General features: G+C 44.2%; 1 protein-coding gene across 2 annotated transcripts in view; it reads right to left on the minus strand.

The window, feature by feature from the left end:
* Positions 1–1,545: 1,545 nt before the first annotated feature.
* Positions 1,546–21,099, minus strand: part of LOC131694526 (uncharacterized) — a 35,620-nt gene continuing 16,066 nt past the window's right edge. The window contains exons 1-3 of one of the 2 annotated variants that reach the window (XM_058983940.1): positions 16,148–16,251; positions 2,711–3,343; positions 1,546–2,637 (exon numbers count right to left, since the gene is read on the minus strand). In XM_058983940.1, the coding sequence (XP_058839923.1) occupies positions 1,924–2,637; positions 2,711–3,343; positions 16,148–16,150 (1,350 nt within the window). In that variant the 5' untranslated portion in view covers positions 16,151–16,251 and the 3' untranslated portion in view covers positions 1,546–1,923. Of the gene's footprint in view, positions 2,638–2,710; positions 3,344–16,147; positions 16,252–21,099 lie in introns of those variants that run through there. The other variant, XM_058983345.1, reaches the window with a different exon arrangement.

A 21,099-nucleotide genomic window follows, 5' to 3' on the forward strand; every position in this document is an offset into this window, starting at 1 on the left:
ATTCCACCCTCTCAACATAGGCCTGCTGTTCCTGTCTTGCGACACGAACAGCTTTCCGGAGCTCCAAGAGGCTCAACTTCAACTCCTTGGCTATGTTCTGCTTTGCGCTAGCGAAGTCGATTATAGAATCGAGTTGCTTCGCTACTTTGCGCATCGCAGCTATTGGCCCCTCCGATACATTGGTAGGGGTATTGCCTACCGCTGCTGGGGGGTCACTGGTGCTTTCGGATGCAGCACTCATCGCTCCACTACTCTCCCCACGGGGGGAGACCTCGCCAAACCACCTCTTGCGAAGGGGTTTGGCACCTCCGTCTGTTTGTTTTTATTTTTATTTACCTCCATGTATAGTCCCACGAGTAGCGCGAGAAATATATGTCCGCCACGCCAGAGCTCCGCATTAGCGTGGTAAGGGACGCTTACTGTGGGGGTTGCCCAGGTACCCCACAGGCTCCGTTAACGATCGAGCATATTTTTCACCCCCTCGATCACTCATCCCTCGGCACGGGTCGCTTCACGCCTTGGAATTGGGGTTATGCCCTACCTTGCTTTACGTGGTGATCTCGGCCCGGATCATCACAACCATCCTCCTTTACCAGGGCTTTGGACCTGTAGCTCTGGTTCTCAACAGTTCCATGTACGTATGTTATTACAGACGTGCTACTATTGAGATCCGTCATTCTCCTGGTGGTATGTATGTGTGTGTATGTATATATGTATGTATGTGACCTAAAATAAGCACATCAGTTACTCGGAGATGGCTGAACCGATTTCATCAAACTTAGTCTAAAATGAAAGGTACAGCGTTCCCATAGACTACTATTGAATTTCATTGAATTTCAAGTTCCGATTCCGGAGTTACGGGTTTAAGAGTGCGGACACACAGCAAATTCACATTTTTGCCTTTCTCCTATAGAAAGGTTATGCAATCACTCTGAACATCGTCAACGTAATCCCGGCCATTTTTTTGACTTGCATAGGTTTCCTGTATTTTAACAGGGTTGTAGTTAGGGGGATACGGTGAGGGGCACCCCCCCCCCCCGACATCACTCACCACCCTTCCCTAAACCGCCTTTCCCTCAGCAAATACCCCACCACGCGAATAAAATTTTCTAATTCCTCTAGAATAAACTTTCCTAGTGGGTCTGAAAAACCAGTCAAAAATTTGGTTTGAAATGATTTTGAGTTGAGAGACTTATTTAAAATTTCTTAACAAGTTCAAAACCTCCTCCTGGATACGCCGCTGGCTTCAAGTGTTTCAGCGTCGACACATAGCAACTCAAGTTCGTAGCTGTCAATTCATTGTACTTATGTGTAAATCGCACTGAATATATAATAGACAGTTCCATCATTATATTAAACATAACCAGCCATGGAATCGTAGTTTGAATAAATGAGAAAGGCACAATTGCACCACTAGATGGATTAAAACGGGTTTTTCAATTTTATATTAATATGGCTTTTTTTGCTTTTGCAAAGTTTTAGAACACGAATAATGATTTCTTTTCTTGTATATAGTTGTCATGTCGTGTATAATAAAAATGTAATATATACATTTGGAAGCTTATGATGAATATAAACAACGCAAAAATTCATGATTGAGAAAGGCACAATTGCACCGCTAGGTGTATTAAAACATGTTTTTTCCCTTTTTTGCCTTATCATTTTTTTAATTTCATTTGTTTTATTGATTTTCTATAATTTATTCAGTGTGAGGTTTTATTAGTGCAAGACCCAAACTGTGTTCATCCCACCTGTAGCTGGGTACCTACTTCGCATGAGGTCTGCAAACTAATGTATGATTCAACAGTCATATGCGTAAGAAATGTCTTATCTCACTGCTAGGTGAATTAAATCATTTTTTCAGTATTATTTTATTATTACTCAAAAGATTTAAACCATTTGAAACAACTGTCTAACTTATTTTCAAAAAGTCTGCTGATCATTCGGCAATATTCTTGATTGTATCTGAATTAGCGAATCACAGACTGCATCTTCAATTTCAAAGTTGTGCAAATGTACCACATTTCTAATAGTAATTATCAACTCATTTATCTTTGCAGTTGTATGATTATCCGAATTCATAACCCCATGACGCAAAATTGCTGGGGTATTGGTTTCCTTCATATCGACTTCCCAATCTGAGATAACCTTTTTCATCCAATGCTTTTTACTATTTGTTTTTCTGGTGGTGTTTGTCCCAAACAGGTTTATTGCTTTACAAAAAATGTATCCTAATTTAGCATAAAATACTTCTTGCCCGCTAGTAGCCAGATACACATTGTTAATATTCAGAACTTGGCGGCAGTACTGTTCGGTTTCAGTCACTAAATACGTTCCAATACCGCGGCCACGATAACGAAAGTCTACTACTACAGATTCTAAAAAAGCTGCATTGCTATCCGCAGGCACATTAGTGAGTTTTGCGTGACCGAGAACAATATTAGTTCCATTTATTATTTGCGTTAGTACTAAAATTATCGGTAAACTGTCGGTAGATGCTTCCAAACTCCAAAATCTTGCCATGCGCGATCGAGGCCATTCAGAATTTATCAATCGAACACACTGTTCCTTCAACTCTGGATGATGGTGAATGGGAGTGACTATATATGGTTCATTGGAAGTTGGTGGAGAGGGTCCCTGTTGGTGAAATAAAGGTGTTGATCATGATGACTGTTAATATCAATTTGTGAATATAAACAAAAATACTTACATCATACATTTTACACGGTAGATCCTTGCGATCCTCGTAGTATATATCATCGTCTTCGTCGGTGTTGTATAAGTAATAATAATAGTAGCTTTGACGTAGATAATTCAAATCCTCACAAAATCTGCCTTGCTCCCTGGTAACCATATCTTTCGCATCTTTCGACATGAGGAGTTTTTTTTTCGAATTCGAAAATGTAGTATGTCGAGAACAATTGTTTAAATATCTTTTCCGAACATCATTCTTTACGAAATTGATTCCATATTTATGGAACGTATATCGAAACTTTACCGATAATATATGATGATCTCTAGTACTTATAAACATATTCTCAATATTCAGATAGTAGCAGTAATCGTCCCTTACAATCACTTCAAGGAGGCACCGACGAGCACAGGAGGGTATCTTAGATAAAGAGCAGTATGCAATGACTTTTACTCTATCTGAAAACCCACTATCTAAAACAAAGAATAGTGGAAGTCGAGTTAAAGAATCGAACTTGTGCAGTTCAGCTTTCCTTATGTGTCTCCATTCGTACTTTAACTGGTGGTTGCATTGCTTGTAGTACTTATTGTTATAATTGATTGGTAGCACATAGAAACGGTTGGTGGTGGTGTGGGGTCCATATACGTAGCTCTAGAAATAAAATTATAATATAATATTTATTAACAATCATTCACAGTTCCGTTTGTGTGTATGTTTCGTCGTTTTCGGAAATTATTTTGGGTTGTGAAAGGTGGAATGAACGAAATGTAGTTTTACCATCAATATTAGTTTAATATTTTAACCGCACGTGTGCATTAACCTTTGCGGTACTAACATAGTTTTTGGCATTATCTTTTATTCTTTAATCGACTCTAACTCGGTCAAATTTCAACCGATTTTAATGCATTGAAATTAATTTATTGTAATTTTAGTGGCAGTCTGGATAGTTTCACCATTTCCGGAATTATTCCGGATTCCGTTGGGGTAATATATTATTTTGGAACTAAGTAAACTAATTATTGTGAACAAATTAGTGACAACATTCTGACAGCATTTTTTCAAATGAAAGGCGTCAAACGATCAAATAAAAGTCTTAAGGCCCACTTGGATAATATCTGGCAATGTTCCGGATCAGATGACCCGGACAATGTGGCCACTTACCGGCCTAAACCAAACCCTACAATGCGACGTATCAAACTTCATGATTTTTCAGCGCGAGTTCATTGGTGACCATGTCAATACTTTCTTCTTTGTTTGGTACCACCTGGTTATGTTCCGGATCAGAGCTGCGAATTTTCAACAGTTTGTTTTGAACTTGAAGGAGGAAAAATTCTCAAATCATGCCCTACTATGTTCAATTCGCAGTTGTTCGTTTCCATTATTCATTCAAACAGCCGACCTGCTCAATCATTTTCCATTCATTTTCAATTTCAGTGACCCTGTGAATATATCTTTACTGGGGTATTGACTAGGTTTTTCAAGCAAAACTAATCTGAACATAGTTCTTACTGTCCATGTAAGCTTGAAAACGCAAAATATGACGACATTTAACCTAAACTGGACTCTACAGAGCAGATGACAGCTTTGGTTGGTGAATGAAAAAGCATCAATTTAAAATGAAGACGTACGATTCAGTTATGAAAATTCCGCCAACTTGAAAGTGAATGATTGAGGGAGGCTTTGAATTTGAATCATGGTTGGGTTTGATTGAACTGAAAGTTGGCATTTGAAAATGAAAATTTGCACCACTGTTCCGGATCAGGTGCCCTGGAAAAGGTGGCCACTTACCGACCTGAACCAAACCCTACCTTGCGACGTAACAATCTTCATGATGTTTCAGCACGAGTTCTTTGCTGACCAGGTCAAGCCTGTCTTCTTTGTTTAGAACCACAGGGTTATGTTTCGGATCAGAAGCCCTGGAAACTACGGTCACTTAGTGACCTGAACCAAACCCTATCACGTAACGTATCAAACTTCATGATTTTCAGCACGAGTTCATGTGTGGTCATGTCAATACTATCTTCTTTGTTTGGAACCACATGGTTATGCTCCGGATCAGGTGTCCTGGAAAAGGTGGCCACTTGCCGATCTTAACAGAACCCTACCTTGCGACGTATCAAACTTCACCATCTGAACCAAACCCAGTTGTTGCTTCTAGCAACGGTTACCAATTTTCCCTTAGCAGATCAAACAACGTTAATACGTGAACAATCAGCTGTAGCTGAAATATATTTTCATAATTTAATTCGTTTCCGAAAATTATAGTCTTACTTACAATTTTTAGTGGTATAATCAACCAAATGTAGCTTTAAAGTATAGCCTTAGATCAGCTTAGTTTAGTTCATCCAATAGACTATAACCTAGGTTCAGTAAAATTAAGTTAGATTAAGTGTTTTAAATTCCAGGCACATACCTCTTGATTTACTAACTTGATTTAATTCACATATATTTTTAGTTAGCAATAGAAATTTTCTTTAGCATTAGAAAACTAATTTAGCACTAGAAATTTAAAATAAGTGATTTTGACAATTCAATTTTTTTTATGCTGCTTTCAATGATAACTTTTTTGTCTTTATTCCTCCTCAATCCATCTACTGATAGCTGCAGTCGATCGTTTATCAATCATGCCTTTGACAGACCGATCTTTTACCCAGATTTTTCAAGGGCGATGTAGTCTCTACTCAATCCTCATGGCTGCGTGCTGGCGTCGTAACATTCTGGCCCCGTAAGACTGCGCACTGGAAGCAGTTTTACCCACCTCCAGTACCGGCAGGTGAACGACAGTTCTTCGCAAAACTCCCCTCGCTGTTTTCACAATGCCTGTCGAACTCGTCCATCCGAATTAACAATCGTCTCGTTTACTCGTCCGCGAATCCATCCGTTTCTTTTCGTTCCATCTACTAGCATCACCAAATCACCCACCTCTATTGGTTTTACATTTCTTACAAAAGAAATGTATAGAATTCGCTCAAACTTTGAAAACTTTTTCCGAGGCCCGGAAGGCCGAGTCTTATATACCAATCGACTCAACTCGACAAATTGGGACAATGTCTGTGTGTGTGTTTTTTTAGAGCAGTAAAAAAAATTCAAGAAAATCCTGAGATGTTGGGAAAATGTACAAAAACCCCAATGTGCCAGGGAACGGGTTTGGGCTGCCATCACCCGACCCGCTAAAAACCACTGCTCTTGCCCAGAACCTGATTCCTCCTCGGCACTACCTTACGGCATTACTTCGGGGAGGGGTTTTTATGTGCATAGCACACACTCTAATTCAACTACTTACTAGTTCGTTTCTTCCGCAGGGTTACAGCGCCACTGCTCGACACACCACCAATTCTCCACCATCCACACAGACTGGCAATTTCTGCATAACAGTCGGAAAGCTGGCTGTGAGTCGAGACTTAGTGCTCCTTCCCTTCGAAGACAATCTGAGCGGCAAACTGCAGATTGTCTAGTTCACCGAACCCTTGGACTCCCTTATGCCATTCAGCACCAAGAGTCGGCTCCCTTGTGCCAGCTAGTACCGCAACTCCCTTCTCGTACAATTCAGCGCCATTTACTCGTTGAGCTCCCGACTTGTTAACGAACTACTCGGTCTAGTTCCCGACGGTGGACTTAGCCTAGGCTAAGCCGGTGTAACGAGAGCGCGATGGCATCCCAGCCGGTAGGCTAAGCCGGTGTAACGAGAGCGCGATGGCATCCCAGCTTGCTCTGTTGAATGCGTTCTTCACGTCAAGTGTCACTAACGCACAGTATCGAATGCCTCGCCTTTTTCGTTGGATCGCTATATCGGCAGTATTTATCACTGAGTTGAGAGCGTCCATTGTGGACTTACCCTTCCGAAAGCAAAACTGGTTGCTTGACAGGCCGTCCGTACCTTCCACGTACGGGGTTAGCCTGTTGAGAATAATCCTCTCAAGCAGTTTGCCAGTCGTGTCAATCAGACAGATTGGTCTGTACGCCGGTGGGTCGCCTGGCGGCTTCCCGGGCTTCGGCAACAGCACCAATTTCTGCCTTTTCCATCTATCGGGGAAACGGCACTCGCCAAGGCACCTTTGCATAGCTAGCCTGAACATGTTCGGGTTCGCTATGATCGCTGCCTTGAGAGCGTTGTTTGGAACTCCATCCGGCCTTGGAGCTTTGTTCATTGCTAGGGATTTAGCCAGTAGTTCTTCATGCGTCACTGGAGCCACCATTTCGGCCGTGCCCGCACTGTCTCGTAGTGCAGGTGGCCAGGTGGCCAGGGGCTATTTCGATAATCGTCGCCAACCGGTCCGGAGACCGTTCTGGGGGTGAAGAGCCCCCTTTGGTCTTGGCCATCACAATCCTGTAGGCGTCACCCCACGGATTCGCGTTGGCACTCTCACACAGGTTGTCGAAACACGCTCTCTTGCTGCTTTTAATAGCCTTGTTAAGGGCTAATTTCGCAGCTCGAAACACTTCACGGCGGTTCTCTCTTGCATCCTCGGTGCGAGCACTTTGCATCCTACGTCTAGCTCTGAGGCAGGCTGACCGTAGAGCTGCAATCTCGGCACTCCACCAGTATACCAGGCATCTGCCGTTTCTTGGCAGTGTTTTTCTCGGCATAGTGGCGTCGCACGCGCGTGATAGAACAGCTACCAGCGCATCCCCGCTTAGACTGTCGGTGTTGGCCTCCAGTTCCAGGGCCGCGGTGAAAGCTTCGCTGTCGAAGTGATTGGACTTCCACCCGCGTACCTGACAGGGATCTCCCGCCCTCGGATGCTGCACACCATAGTTGATCCAAAATCGGATTGCTAAGTAATCGCTATGGGTGTAGCCTTCGTCTACCCTCCATTCTATGCCTAGAGCCAGACTCGGGCTGGTAAATGTTACGTCAATCCACGCCTCCACCCCGTTTCTACGGAATGTACTAGCGGAGCCATCATTAGCTAGCACAGTATCGAGTTTCGCAAGCGCCTCCATTAGCGCTTGACCCCTGCTATTTGTACAGCGGCTGCCCCACTCCACTACCCAAGCGTTAAAGTCTCCCGCTGTGACTACCGGTTTCCGGCCCACTAGGTCTGACAAGAGCCTGTCGATCATCTGGTTGAACTGTTCTATTGGCCACCTTGGTGGAGCGTAGCAGCTGCAATAGAACACACCATTTATCTTGGCAATCGCAACACCCTCGGCGGAGGGGTGTATTACCTCTTGAACCGGGAACCGTCTCGTTGTACAGATTGCCACCATTCCAGACCCGTCCGACACCCAATTGCCGTTGCCGGCAGGGATGTTGTACGGGTCTGATAGGAGGGCGACATCTGTCCTCGAAATCGAGACCGACTGCCACAGCAGCTGTTGGGCTGCTGCACAATGGTTAAGGTTTAGCTGTGTGACGTTCACAGCTTCTTCTTATTTACCTCACCGAAGGGACACGAAGGTCCGCCCATAGCATGTCTATGGGCTGGCTTTTTAGCGGTGCAGATAAGGCACTTGTGCGCCTTAGTGCAACCCCGCTCCTTATGCCCCTCCTCGCCGCAGCGACGACATAGTTTGCTCCTGTCTATGCCCTTGCACTCGTAGGATTTGTGGCCGGACTCAAGGCACCGATAGCACCTATCCACTGAAGGCGGCTGGGGTATGCTAATTGGGCATACCGACCAGCCGATCTTCAGCTTACCTTTCTCGGTTACCTTTTTGGCATCCGCCTTTAGTGGCCTGAGGTAGGCTACTTGGGTGCCAGAGGGTCCCCCTCTAAAACGCACAGAGGCCCGCTCGATTGTCACGTCGCATTGCTCCTTGACGGCTGCGACGACATCTTCTGCGGTCGTGAACTCGTCCAGATGCTTGCACTGGAGAGTCGTTTCCGCCCCTAGCGACCTGACCTGGGCGCTTTCACCAAGGACCTCTTGGGCCAAGGCCTTGTACACCGCACTTCGTCGACTTTAGGACGCCGGCGTATTTGTCCTTGTCGGTTTTTAACCACAAGGCCTCGCCTCTGTCCTTGGCCTTCTTCGCAGGCCGCGGTACCTCCGGTGTCGGTGCCGGCTTTTTCTTGGTGACCAGCGTCCAGGGGTTTGCGCCCCCCTGCCCCGGTTGCGCCGGGTTGCTGGTTCCACCGCTCTGCCCAGCGAGGTCACTCTCGCCCTCGCTTACCTCGGACAAACGGCGTTTGGCCTTAACGGTTGCACGCTGTGTGGTGTCGGTTTTTGCACCCTCGCCTGGCGACTTCCTAGGGCGCTTCGCGTTCGACGCCGTCTTGCGATTGCCCTTGCCTTTTCCCTTCGAGGGGAACTCGGCCGCCGCTTCGAGCGACATGGCTGCTCCGTAGAAGGTGAAGGCCACTGTCTGAGTACCTGTATCGGCCTTCTCTCTTCCCTCCCTTTTGGAGGCCACTGTCTGGGTTTCTCTGTTGGACTCCAGACATTCCACCCTCTTGGCGTAAGCCTGCTGTTCCTGTCTTCCGACACGAACAGCATTCCGGAGCACCAGGAGGCTCTGCTTCAACTCTGTTTATATTTTGCTTTGCGCAAGTGAACTCGATTATTGCATCGAGCTGCTCCACCACTTTGCGCATCGCGGATAGTGGCCCGTCCAGTGCGTTGGTAGGGCTATTTCCTACCACTGCTGGGGGGTCACTGGTGCTATCAGATGCAGCACTCGTCGCTCCACTACTCTCCACACGGGGGGAGACCTCGCCAAACCACCTCTAGCAAAGGGGTTTGGCACCTCCGTTTGTTTATCGTTGTTTTTATTTTTGTTCATCTCCATTTTAGTATCCACGAGTTGCGCGAGAATAAATGTCCGCCACGCTAGAGCTCCGCAGTAACGTGGTAAGGGACGCTTACTGTGGGGGTTGCCCAGGTACCCCACAGGCTCCGTTAACGATCGAGCATCTTTTTCACCCCTCGATCACTCATCCCTCGGCACGGGTCGCTTCACGCCTTGGAATTGAGGTTATGACCTATCTTGCTTTACGTGGTGACCGCGGCCCAGATCATCACAACCATCCTCCTTTACCAGGGCTTTGGACCTGTAGCTCTGGTTCTCAATAGTTCTATGTACGTATATTATTACAGACATGCTACTATTGAGATCCGTCATTCGCTAGCGGAGTTGCCCTCCGCGTGTTTTTTTTTTACAATGGAGAAGACCTTTATGTCCTAGCCCAGTACACGTGCTAACGGTAGGGTCCAATCTACCACACTGGGTGCACTGGGGGCGTGTCGGACTCGAATGGTGACCAGCCATTAATACCGACTAAACTCCATTGGGCTCCGCCATCATTCCTCCCAGGAACTACCTCTCGGTATTACTTCTGGGGGATGGCTGTACTAGATGTACTCATTCACTCTCACTCACGCGTTCATACATCCTGTATGAGGCTTACTTGGGTGCTCTCTCAATCGCACTTTGATTCACTCTCAAACACTCCCACATGAGGCTGACTTTTGTGCTCACCTTTTGCGTTCCATGCGAGGCTGACTTGTGTGCTCACCTTACTCATTCCTTGCTAGGCTTACTTTTGTGCTCGCCCTACCCATACCATGTGAGGCTGACTTGGGTGCTCACCCTATCACCTGATTCACTCTCAATCGTGCCACTCTATTGTACCTTTGTCACTCCCCCTGGCATCCCATGTGGGACATTTTTCTTAGGCCCCACTTCTGACATACCATGCGAGGCTGACTTGTGTGCTCACCTTTTTCACTCCTTGCTAGGCTGACTTTTGTGCTAGCCTCTACCAACCTGTGAGGCTGACTTTTATGCTCACCCTTAACATGCACTGTGAGACTGACTTGGATGCTCACCCTTTCACTCCTCTGCCACGCCATGAGGCATCGATAGCTTAGTTCCAACATACTACGCTACGACCCTCCCGTCTTGGCATGAGGCAGTCCACTTATACGCCTATACACTCACTCTTCTATCTTGCTTCGGGGTGGCTGGGTTTACCCCTTACGCGGTTGCCATTCGCTGCGCCAAACCTGCCTCGGCATGAACAGACCATTCACTCTCTTATTTTGCGCTTGGCCTTTTTTGCTCCAACTAACCAATCACTAGTTAGCCGTGCCCGCCGTCTGTTGCTCGGTTCGCCAGATTACCTGTAGCCTACTGGCAATCTGGATGGTAGCAGCCGAGACTGCGTTCCACTTCTCCACCGTTTGACACATCCGCTGAATAAGGGTATCCGGGGTTGTGTCCCAGCCACAGACGTCAAGCATTGCTCTTCTTTCGACGTCGAACCGATGACATACGAACAGTATGTGTTCGGCAGTTTCATCTACACCTGGGCAGTCCGGGCAGACTGGGACCTCCGCGTGCCCGAACCTGTGGAGGTACTGACAGAAACAGCCATGGCCTGACAGGAATTGTGTCAGGTGGAAGTGAACTTCCCCATGGGGTCTTCCCACCCAGCTCGATATGCTAGGTATCAGCCGGTGGGTCCACCTACCTTTCGAGGAGTTGTCCCACTCACGCTGCCATCTGGCGACCGAGGTCACCCTGGTGCGCTCGCGGGCTCCCCTATTTCCACGTAGCTCAAAGCACTCCTCATCTTCCCGAATGACCAGCCCGACTGGCATCATGCTCGCTATCACGCAGGATGCATCGTGTGATACCGTGCGGTAGGCAGATATCACTCTGAGGCACATCACGCGGTAGGTGCTCTCCAGTTTCTGTAGGTAACTGGTTACCCTCAGTGCTCTTGACCATGACGGGCCGCCGTACCTGAGGATAGATACGGCAACGCCTGCCAGTAACCTACGTCTACTGGCGCACACCTTTGAGCTGTTGGACATCATTCTCGATAGTGCCGCAACAGCAGTCGACGCTCTCTTGCACGTATAGTCGACATGGCTGCCGAAGGTCAGCTTGTCGTCTATAATGACTCCGAGAGACTTCAGACTTCGCTGTGAAGTGATCGCGACTTCTCCCACATGGATAACTGCATGTTGTGCCGACTTGCGGCTGTTGACGATAACTACCTCCGTCTTATGATGAGCGAGCTCCAGGCCTCTCGCGCTCATCCATTCCTCCACCGTGCTAATCGCGTGTTCTGCGGTTAGTTCTACCTCAGGAATTGACTCCCCGTAGACCTCCAAGGTGACGTCGTCGGCAAAGCCGACGATCTTGACCCCAGGAGGGAACTTCAGTCTCAGAACCCCGTCATACATGAGGTTCCATAGCACCGGGCCTAGGATCGAGCCCTGCGGGACTCCGGCGGTAATCGGAACCCGTTTCTGACCGGCATCGGTCTCGTATAGCAGTACGCGGTTTTGGAAGTAACTTTCCAGGATCCGGTACAGACCCACCGGTAGGCGGTGTAACGAGAGCGCGATGGCATCCCAGCTTGCGCTGTTGAATGCGTTCTTCACGTCAAGTGTCACTAACGCACAGTATCGAATACCGCGCCTTTTTCGTTGGATCGCTATCTCGGCAGTATTTATCACTGAGTTGAGAGCGTCCACTGTGGACTTACCCTTCCGAAAGCCAAACTGGTTGCTTGACAGACCGTCCGTACCTTCCGCGTACGGGGTGAGCCTGTTGAGGATGATCCTCTCAAGCAGTTTGCCAGTCGTGTCTATCAGACAGATTGGTTTGTACGCCGATGGGTCGCCTGGCGGCTTCCCGGGCTTCGGCAACAGCACCAGTTTCTGCCTTTTCCATCTATCGGGGAAACGGCACTCGTCAAGGTATCTCTGCATAGCTAGCCTGAACATGTTCGGGTTCGATATGATCGCTGCCTTGAGAGCGTTGTTTGGAACTCCATCCGGCCCTGGAGCTTTGTTCATTGCTAGGGATTTAGCCACTGCGAGTAGTTCTTCATTCGTCACTGGAGCCACCATTTCGACCGTGCCCGCACTGTCTCGTAGTTCAGGTGGCCAGGGGCTTGTGGCTCGAGACGGGAAGAGTACTTCGATAAACGTTGCCAACCGGTCCGGAGACCGTTCTGGGGGTGAGGAGCCCCCTTTGGTCTTGGCCATCACAATCCGGTAGGCGTCACCCCACGGATTCGTGTTGGCACTCTCACACAGGTTGTCGAAACACGCTCTCTTGCTGCTTTTAATAGCCTTGTTAAGGGCTAATTTCGCAGCTCGAAACACTTCACGGCGGTTCTCTCTTGCATCCTCGGTGCGAGCTCTTTGCATCCTACGTCTAGCTCTGAGACAGGCTGAACGTAGAGCTGCAATCTCGGCACTCCACCAGTATACCGGGCATCTACCGTTTCTTGGCAGTGTTTTTCTCGGCATAGTGGCGTCGCACGCGCGTGATAGAACAGCTACCAGCGCATCCCCGCTTAGACTGTCGGTGTTGGCCTCCAGTCCCAGGGCCGCGGTGAAAGCTTCGCTGTCGAAGTGATTGGACTTCCACCCGCTTACCTGATAGGGATCTCTCGCCCTCGGATGCTGCACACCATAGTTGATCTTAAAGCGGATTTCTAAATGATCGCTATGGGTGTAGCCTTCGTCTACCCTCCATTCCATGCCTGGAGTCAGACTCGGGCTGGCAAAGGTCATATCAATCCACGCCTCCACTCCGTTTCTACGGAATGTACTAGCGGAGCCATTATTAGCTAGCACAGTATCGAGTTTCGCAAGCGCTTCCATTAGGTGAGGTCCGACGAGAGCCTGTCGATCATCTGGTAGAACTGTTCTATTGGCCACCTTGGTGGGGCGTAGCAGCTGCAATAGAACACACCATTGATCTTGGCAATCGCCACACCCTCGGCGGAGGGGTGTATTACCTCTTGAACCGGGAACCTTCCCGTTGTACAGATTGCCACCATTCCAGACCCGTCCGACACCCAATTGCCGTTGCCGGCAGGGATGCTGTACGGGTCTGATAAGAGGGCGACATCTGTCCTCGACTCCGAGACCGACTGCCACAGCAGCTGTTGGGCTGCTGCACAATGGTTAAGATTTAGCTGTGTGACTCTCACGGCTTCTTCTTATTTAACTCGCCGAAGGGACACGAAGGTCCGCCCATAGCATGTTTATGGGCTTGCTTCTTAGCGGTGCAGATAAGGCACTTATATGCCTTAGTGCACCCCCGCTCTTTATGCCCCTCCTCGCCGCAGCGACGACATAGCTTGCTCCTATCTATGCCTTTGCATTCGTATGCTTTATGGCCGGATTCGAGGCACCGATAGCACCTATCCACTGAAGGCGGCTGGGGTATACTAATAGGGCATACCGACCAGCCGATCTTCAGCTTCCCTTTCTCGGTTACCTTTTTGGCATCCGCATTCAGTAGCCTGAGGTAGGCTACTTGGGTGCCAGAGGGTCCGTCTCTCAATCGCACAGAGGCCCGCTCGATTGTAACGTCGCAGTGCTCCTTGACGGCTGCGACGACGTCTTCTGCGGTCGTGAACTCGTCCAAGTGCTTGCACTGGAGAGTTGTTTCCGCACCTAGCGACCTGATTTGGGCGCCCTCACCAAGGACCTCTTGGGCCAAGGCCTTGTATACTGCACTTGATTGTGCGCCTCGCTTCAGCACCAGGAGCATCTCTCCCGTGTTGGTGCGTCTTACGCTACGCACATCCTGCCCAAGGGCCGAGAGGCTTTCGGCCGCCTTCATCGATTTAAGGACATCGGCGTATTTGTCCTTGTCGGTTTTTAACCACAAGGCTTCGCCTCTGTCCTTGGCCTTCCTCGCAGGCCGCGGTACCTCCGGTTTCGGTGCCGGCTTTTTCTTGGTGACCAGCGTCCAGGGGTTTGAGCCCCCCTGCCCCGGTCGTGCCGGGTTGCTGGTACCATCGCTCTCCACAGCGAGGTCACTCTCGCCCTCGCTTACCTCACCCAGGCGGCGTTTGACCTTGACGGTTGCACGCCGAGTGGTGTCGGTTTTGGCACCCTCGCCTGGCGACTTCCTAGGGCGCTTCGCATTCGATGCCGTCTTGCGATTGCCCTTTCCTTTTCCCTTCGAGGGGAACTCGGTCGCCGCTCCGATCGACGTGGCTGCTCCGTAGAAGGTAAAGGCCACTGTCTGTGAACCTCTATCGACCTTCTCTCTTTCCTCCCTATTGGAGGCCACTGTCTGGGTTTCTCTGTCGGGCCTCTCCCGACATTCCACCCTCTCAACATAGGCCTGCTGTTCCTGTCTTGCGACACGAACAGCTTTCCGGAGCTCCAAGAGGCTCAACTTCAACTCCTTGGCTATATTCTGCTTTGCGCTAGCGAAGTCGATTATAGAATCGAGTTGCTTCGCTACTTTGCGCATCGCAGATATTGGCCCCTCCGATGCATTGGTAGGGTTATTGCCTACCGCCGCTGGGGGGTCACTGGTGCTTTCGGATGCAGCACTCATCGCTCCACTACTCTCCCCACGGGGGGGAGACCTCGCCAAACCACCTCTTGCGAAGGGGTTTGGCACCTCCGTCTGTTTGTTTTTATTTTTATTTACCTCCATGTATAGTCCCACGAGTAGCGCGAGAAATATATGTCCGCCACGCCAGAGCTCCGCATTAGCGTGGTAAGGGACGCTTACTGTGGGGGTTGCCCAGGTACCCCACAGGCTCCGTTAACGATCGAGCATATTTTTCACCCCCTCGATCATTCATCCCTCGGCACGGGTCGCTTCACGCCTTGGAATTGGGGTTATGCCCTACCTTGCTTTACGTGGTGATCTCGGGCCGGATCATCACAACCATCCTCCTTTACCAGGGCTTTGGACCTGTAGCTCTGGTTCTCAATAGTTGCATGTACGTATGTTATTACAGACATGCTACTATTGGGATCCGTCATTCGCTAGCGGAGCCCTCCGTGTGTGTATGTATGTATGTGCACTAGTGTCATGTATTTATCTCAGTATAGCGTGACGAATGAATTAAAATTTAAAGTCACGTTAATAAAAATAAGAAAAAAAAAAAATTTCTCAGTAACCGCTGAACCGATCTTAACGAAATTAAGTGCAAATGAAAGGCCTAACGTTGCCATTTGAAACTATTATTTTTGTTTTTCGATATGTTGTTTACTTTCTGATATATTAGTGATTTTGTCAAAACACAAAGGGTTTTAAGCAAATAACTTTCAAACAAAGCGATCGCATAGATATAAATATATATATTACTTGCAATTGTGATATATATATATATATATATATATATATATATATATATATATATATATATATATATATATATATATATATATATATATATATATATATATATATATATATATATATATATATATATATATATATATATATATATATATATATATGTATATATATATCTATATATATATATACATATATATATATATATATATATATATATATATATATATATATATATATATATATATATATATATATATATATATATATATATATATATATATATATATATATATATCTTCTTTTGCAAGATTTATATTATAATAATTATGGCGTAAAAATTACCAGTTGTATTATTGATAATAAAGATGCAAGGAATGAAAATTTCGCACTATATATAAATATAATGTCACAGCTCTAATCATCATTTACCATTCCTCACTTGTCGTCCCTCCCCTCCCCCTCACCAACGACCTCTCCAACATCGTGTTCGGACGACTCAGATCTATCCTGATATTTCCAAATCCATTTCTAAGATGTTTCGTAAGATCTTCAAATAATCTGAAATATTATTAATTTTAATTAATTAATTTATTAATTAATTTTGAAATGTATTTGTGCAGGTTAAAGAAAACAAACCTATCTTTGTCTTCCGTTTCCCTATAAATAGTTTTCCATTTTATTGTAGAACAGAGCCACATGCAGAAACAAACAAAAGAAAATATGTGTGGTTCTAGCACAAATTATAAAATATTTGCATTATGAGAAAACTATAACTAATTTATGTTCAAACCCTGCTTTGCTCTGAAGATGAAGGGTTATTTCTTTCGAAACGTTGCTCCAAGGAAAGTTATATGACCAAAACCGAAAACTACATCAACTCCAATTTAGGTCAATTCTATATAAGCATACGTATACACTATAATTAAGAACATCCTGGGGTATTTGAAACTGGCTTATATGGTTGTTTAAAGACGAAAATTGTGAAAACGTGCATTTTTTTAAACTTTTCGTTTCTCTATTGAATATTGAATGAAACTAATGTTCAAATATATCATTTGAAAATTAAAAACACCTGTTTTGGGTTGATATTATTGAAAATGCATATGAATTATTTTGGAATGCACTTTTAGCCCTCCAGTACTTGCGTGAAAGGCTTCCCGAATGAGCAGCAGCTGGTGCTGAAAGATGATTTCGCTAGAGTTTCTGAAGGTGTTGCACTAAATACAACGGCGCGAGCGCCGGTGGCTTAAGAAAAACTAACTGATCAAATTCCAAAAATATGCACAAATTAAATCCGGAAAAAATGGCGACTGATGCTTTTAACTCATAGCGATGATTTCAATTGCCCAAATTAGCCTTAGAGTAAGGTGGGGTAAAAGTGCGCATAGGACTTTTAGAAGCGCACAAGCGCTAGAACCTGGCTACTCGGTATGGATTTAGTATATCATTAAGTCAACTAATCGCACATATAAGCATGAAAGGTTTGAATATAGTGGCTTAAAATTAAGGGGGAATGACAATTTTTCGCTGCTTTGATGTAATGTTTTTGAATTTTGGGAATCATAAATTGGCTGTTTGAATAAATCAGGATCTATAAAACTACAGTACCCTAAAAATCTTCAATATATGGTTCGTTGCTGGATATATTTGATTTGATGAAAAAAATTCAGTAATTTTCGTAACAATTTAAAGTTAAAAAACTGACGGTGGGGTAAAAGTACGGATGGCATATCCGCCCCAATAAAAAGATGCGAATGAAGCTTTTTATATAAAAATTTAACTAATTCTTCCATGATTTAAAGAAGGGACCAGCATCTTCAATAACTGCAAGCTCACCGGTCATATTACGACTGATATGACCGGATTAGGAACAAAAGCATCAGCGTAACTGGTTCCAAGGAAAACTATAGAGTGCCGAAAGCTCAGAGTAATTAAAAAGAAACAAAAAACTATGAATAAGTATACAAGCATGTATTTCCAATATAAATAGCATATTCACAAGAATTCTTGTAGTGATACACCCAACTATGACAAATAATGATGTTACGAGGGGTGACAGTTTGATCATGAACGACATTGTCTAAAAGATGAAACATCCAAGTTCTTTCAACATAATCGAAAACTGAACAACATCAACCGAGGTAGAGGGAGGAGTAGGGGAATTATGGTTAAAACCGACACCTTAAGCTTAACACTTTTTCTAAGTTGCCACAAAACCAATAAAATTATAATTTTTATGCACAATTCTTCTTCAGAAAATTCTTAACAGGTTGACTTAATTTTTTCAGCGCTTCAAAAAATTAATTTCATTAAAAATTATTGGTTGTAAAACTTGGAAAACAAAGTGACTTTTTGTAGGCACTGCGGGTAAAACCGACACCCTATAGGGGTGAGATCGACACCCCCTTTAATTTATTTCCTCTCCACTTTATTAAAATCTTTATCTTTATTAAAAATGAGAAATATGCGTGATTAATAAAGTGTGAGTATGTATGATGCAAATATGTGCTTTTTATTGCTTCATCATGTAGTGAGGGGAAGAAAGCGTAGTACTATAATATAGTAGTATATTTTATTTCATAAGAGAAGATTTGCAAGCGTTCTACGTTCTGCTAATTGGATTTATTCACTTATAAGTGACACACAAACTAGTCAAACTATCTTTTTCAGATTTGATTTTTCGGACTCTGATCATCAACGATCTATTGGGGTATACATAATATCATTGTCTCATTGTGATAAAGTTCGTCTATGACAAACCAAGAGAACACTAGAAATTCGGTTTGATGAGCTTTTTGCAGAAATAGCAAAAGCTTCGATAGAATCAGATAAGCAAATTTTTTGATTTTTAAAGAAATAAACACAATAAAAGTATTTCTGCTAATACTATAGTGTTCTAATAGGTTAATTGAAGTGTCACAAAGATCCCCAGTATTTTGAAATGAATCGCAAGTATACACAACCATTTTAACAGCGTGTCGGTTTTATCCTAACCATAGGGTGTCGGTTTTACCCCAACAGCGCACATTATTTTATGAAAGCAATTAAAAATATTGAATTTCTCAAACTCGTCTTCAATGCACCTAGTTGATCATAGGAAAGGCCGATAATAATAGGTACTGAAAAATGGGGTGATTTGAAACGCTTTTGTTCGGTTAAAACCTTTAAATCTACCGACGAAATTTTACAAACGCTGCTGTCGTATTTATTTATTTATTTCACTGACATTATGTAACGTAAGACTAAAATCTTTTTAAATGTTACATCTTGGTGGAATTCTGTGCTTTGATTTGAAAATAATATGAAAAGGTACTAAATCTAATTCTAAATTAACCTAATTCTAATTGTTCTCTAATATCGCATTCTAATTCATGCCGTTGATATAACAAAGCAGCTCTCGCTTAAAGTTTCTCAATGAGGTAATGGATTTTAAAAAGTATGGCAAATTGTTATAAACAGAGATACCCCTAACGAACATGGATTGGTTGTAATAAGCAGTAGTGTGCTGAGGTAACTGATAATTACGTGTACGTGGGTTAAGTAACGGCCTTAGTTTGCAATGTAAATATTCAGGTTTTTTGGAACTGATAAGTCGGTACAGAATCAAACTGGACCGATAAGCATAAAAGTTAGCAAATGATCAACCTATGAGAGATTTTTGCAGATGAGAAACTCGGGACTACCTGGAGAGGTTGTAGACATAACGAACACACGTGTTTAAAGCAACTCTCAACTTATTCATGGATGCTGCAGACGCATTTGAGTATATGAAGTCTCCATAGATGAAATGTGGTAAAACAAGTGATTTGAAAAGTTTAATTTTGGTGGTAATTTCAAAATGTTTAGTAACTAGATTCAAACGCTTCAGAGTACCGTATATCTTTCCACATTGCGCATTTACTTGGTCATCCCAGCTCAAATTAGACGTGAATATAACACCAAGATTCACAGTGCGATTCACAAATTGGATTAATGCATTGTCTATGTAAAGTTGAGGTGGAGTCGGAAGAATGGTAGACTTGCTTAGTAACATCGCTTTAGTTTTCGTGGGGTTAACGAAGAGCAGGTTTCGCTGGGACCACAAAAGAATTTTTCTTAAATCATGGTTAATTTTTCTAGCTATACAATGCGTTTATTTGCACAAAAATAAATCTGAACATTATCTGCAAATAAATGTATCGAGCAAAAATCCAATACTAGAGGTAAGTCATTTATAAAAAGTGAAAACAAAATAGGTCCAAGTACAGACCCTTGTGGAACTCCTGACCCAATGTGCTGAAAGGAAGACATAATCCCATCGAAGAAAACTGCCTGACTTCGATCACGCAGATATGACTTCATCAAATTCGCCGCTAAATGAGAAAATTGAAAAGACGATACTAGCTTCGATAAAAGCTTACTATGTGACACACGGTCAAACGCTTTGGCAAGGTCAAGTAACAGAAGAATAGCTATTCCACGTTTATCAATCACTTGCGAAATATCATCGTGCACTTTCATCAGTGCGGTTTCAGTGCTGTGGAATTTTCTGAAGCCGGATTGAAAGGGATGTAGGAAATTCATTTCGCTAATAATAATGTATCATTATGAAATGAATAAAAATTTGATTTTTAGGACAAGTTGTAAGGTGTCGGTTTTACCCACAGTGTCGGTTTTTCCCACAATTCCCCTACTTTTTAGTTATGAGGGAAGAGTAAGAGGGGATGGATATCCTAAAATTGATTAGTTTAATTTATGGGCGGTAATAAATCGGCTATTTAATCAGTACGCATTTGAGTATTCATAAGAAAATAATTATTTCACGGATTACAAGCAAAACTAAGAGATATCTAGTATTACATTTTGAAGATGTGTGATGAGAGTATTAATTTGTAATCATGGCTTAAAATTAAGGGGGAATGAAAATTTTTCGCTGCTTTGATGTAATGTTTTTGGAATTTTGGGAATCATAAATTGGCTGTTTGAATAAATCAGGATCTATAAAACTACAGTACCCTAAAAATCTTCAATATATGGTTCGTTGCTGGATATATTTGATTTGATGAAAAAAATTCAGTAATTTTCGTAACAATTTAATAAGCTAAAAACTGACGGTGGGTTAAAAGTGCGCATAGCATATCCGACCCAATAAAAAGACGCGAATGAAGCTTTTTATATAAAAATTGAACTAATTCTTCCATGATTTAAAGAAGGGACCAGCATCTTCAATAACTGCAAGCTCACCGGTCATATTACGACTGACATGACCGGTTTAGGATCAAAAGCATTTTTAACATATTTAATCAGTACGAATTTGAGTATTCATAAGAAAATAATTATTTCACGGATTACAAGCAAAACTAAGAGATATCTAGTATTACGTTTTGAAGATGTGTGATGAG

This window comes from Topomyia yanbarensis, chromosome 1 (assembly GCF_030247195.1).
Source record: "Topomyia yanbarensis strain Yona2022 chromosome 1, ASM3024719v1, whole genome shotgun sequence".
Lineage (NCBI taxonomy): Eukaryota > Metazoa > Arthropoda > Insecta > Diptera > Culicidae > Topomyia > Topomyia yanbarensis.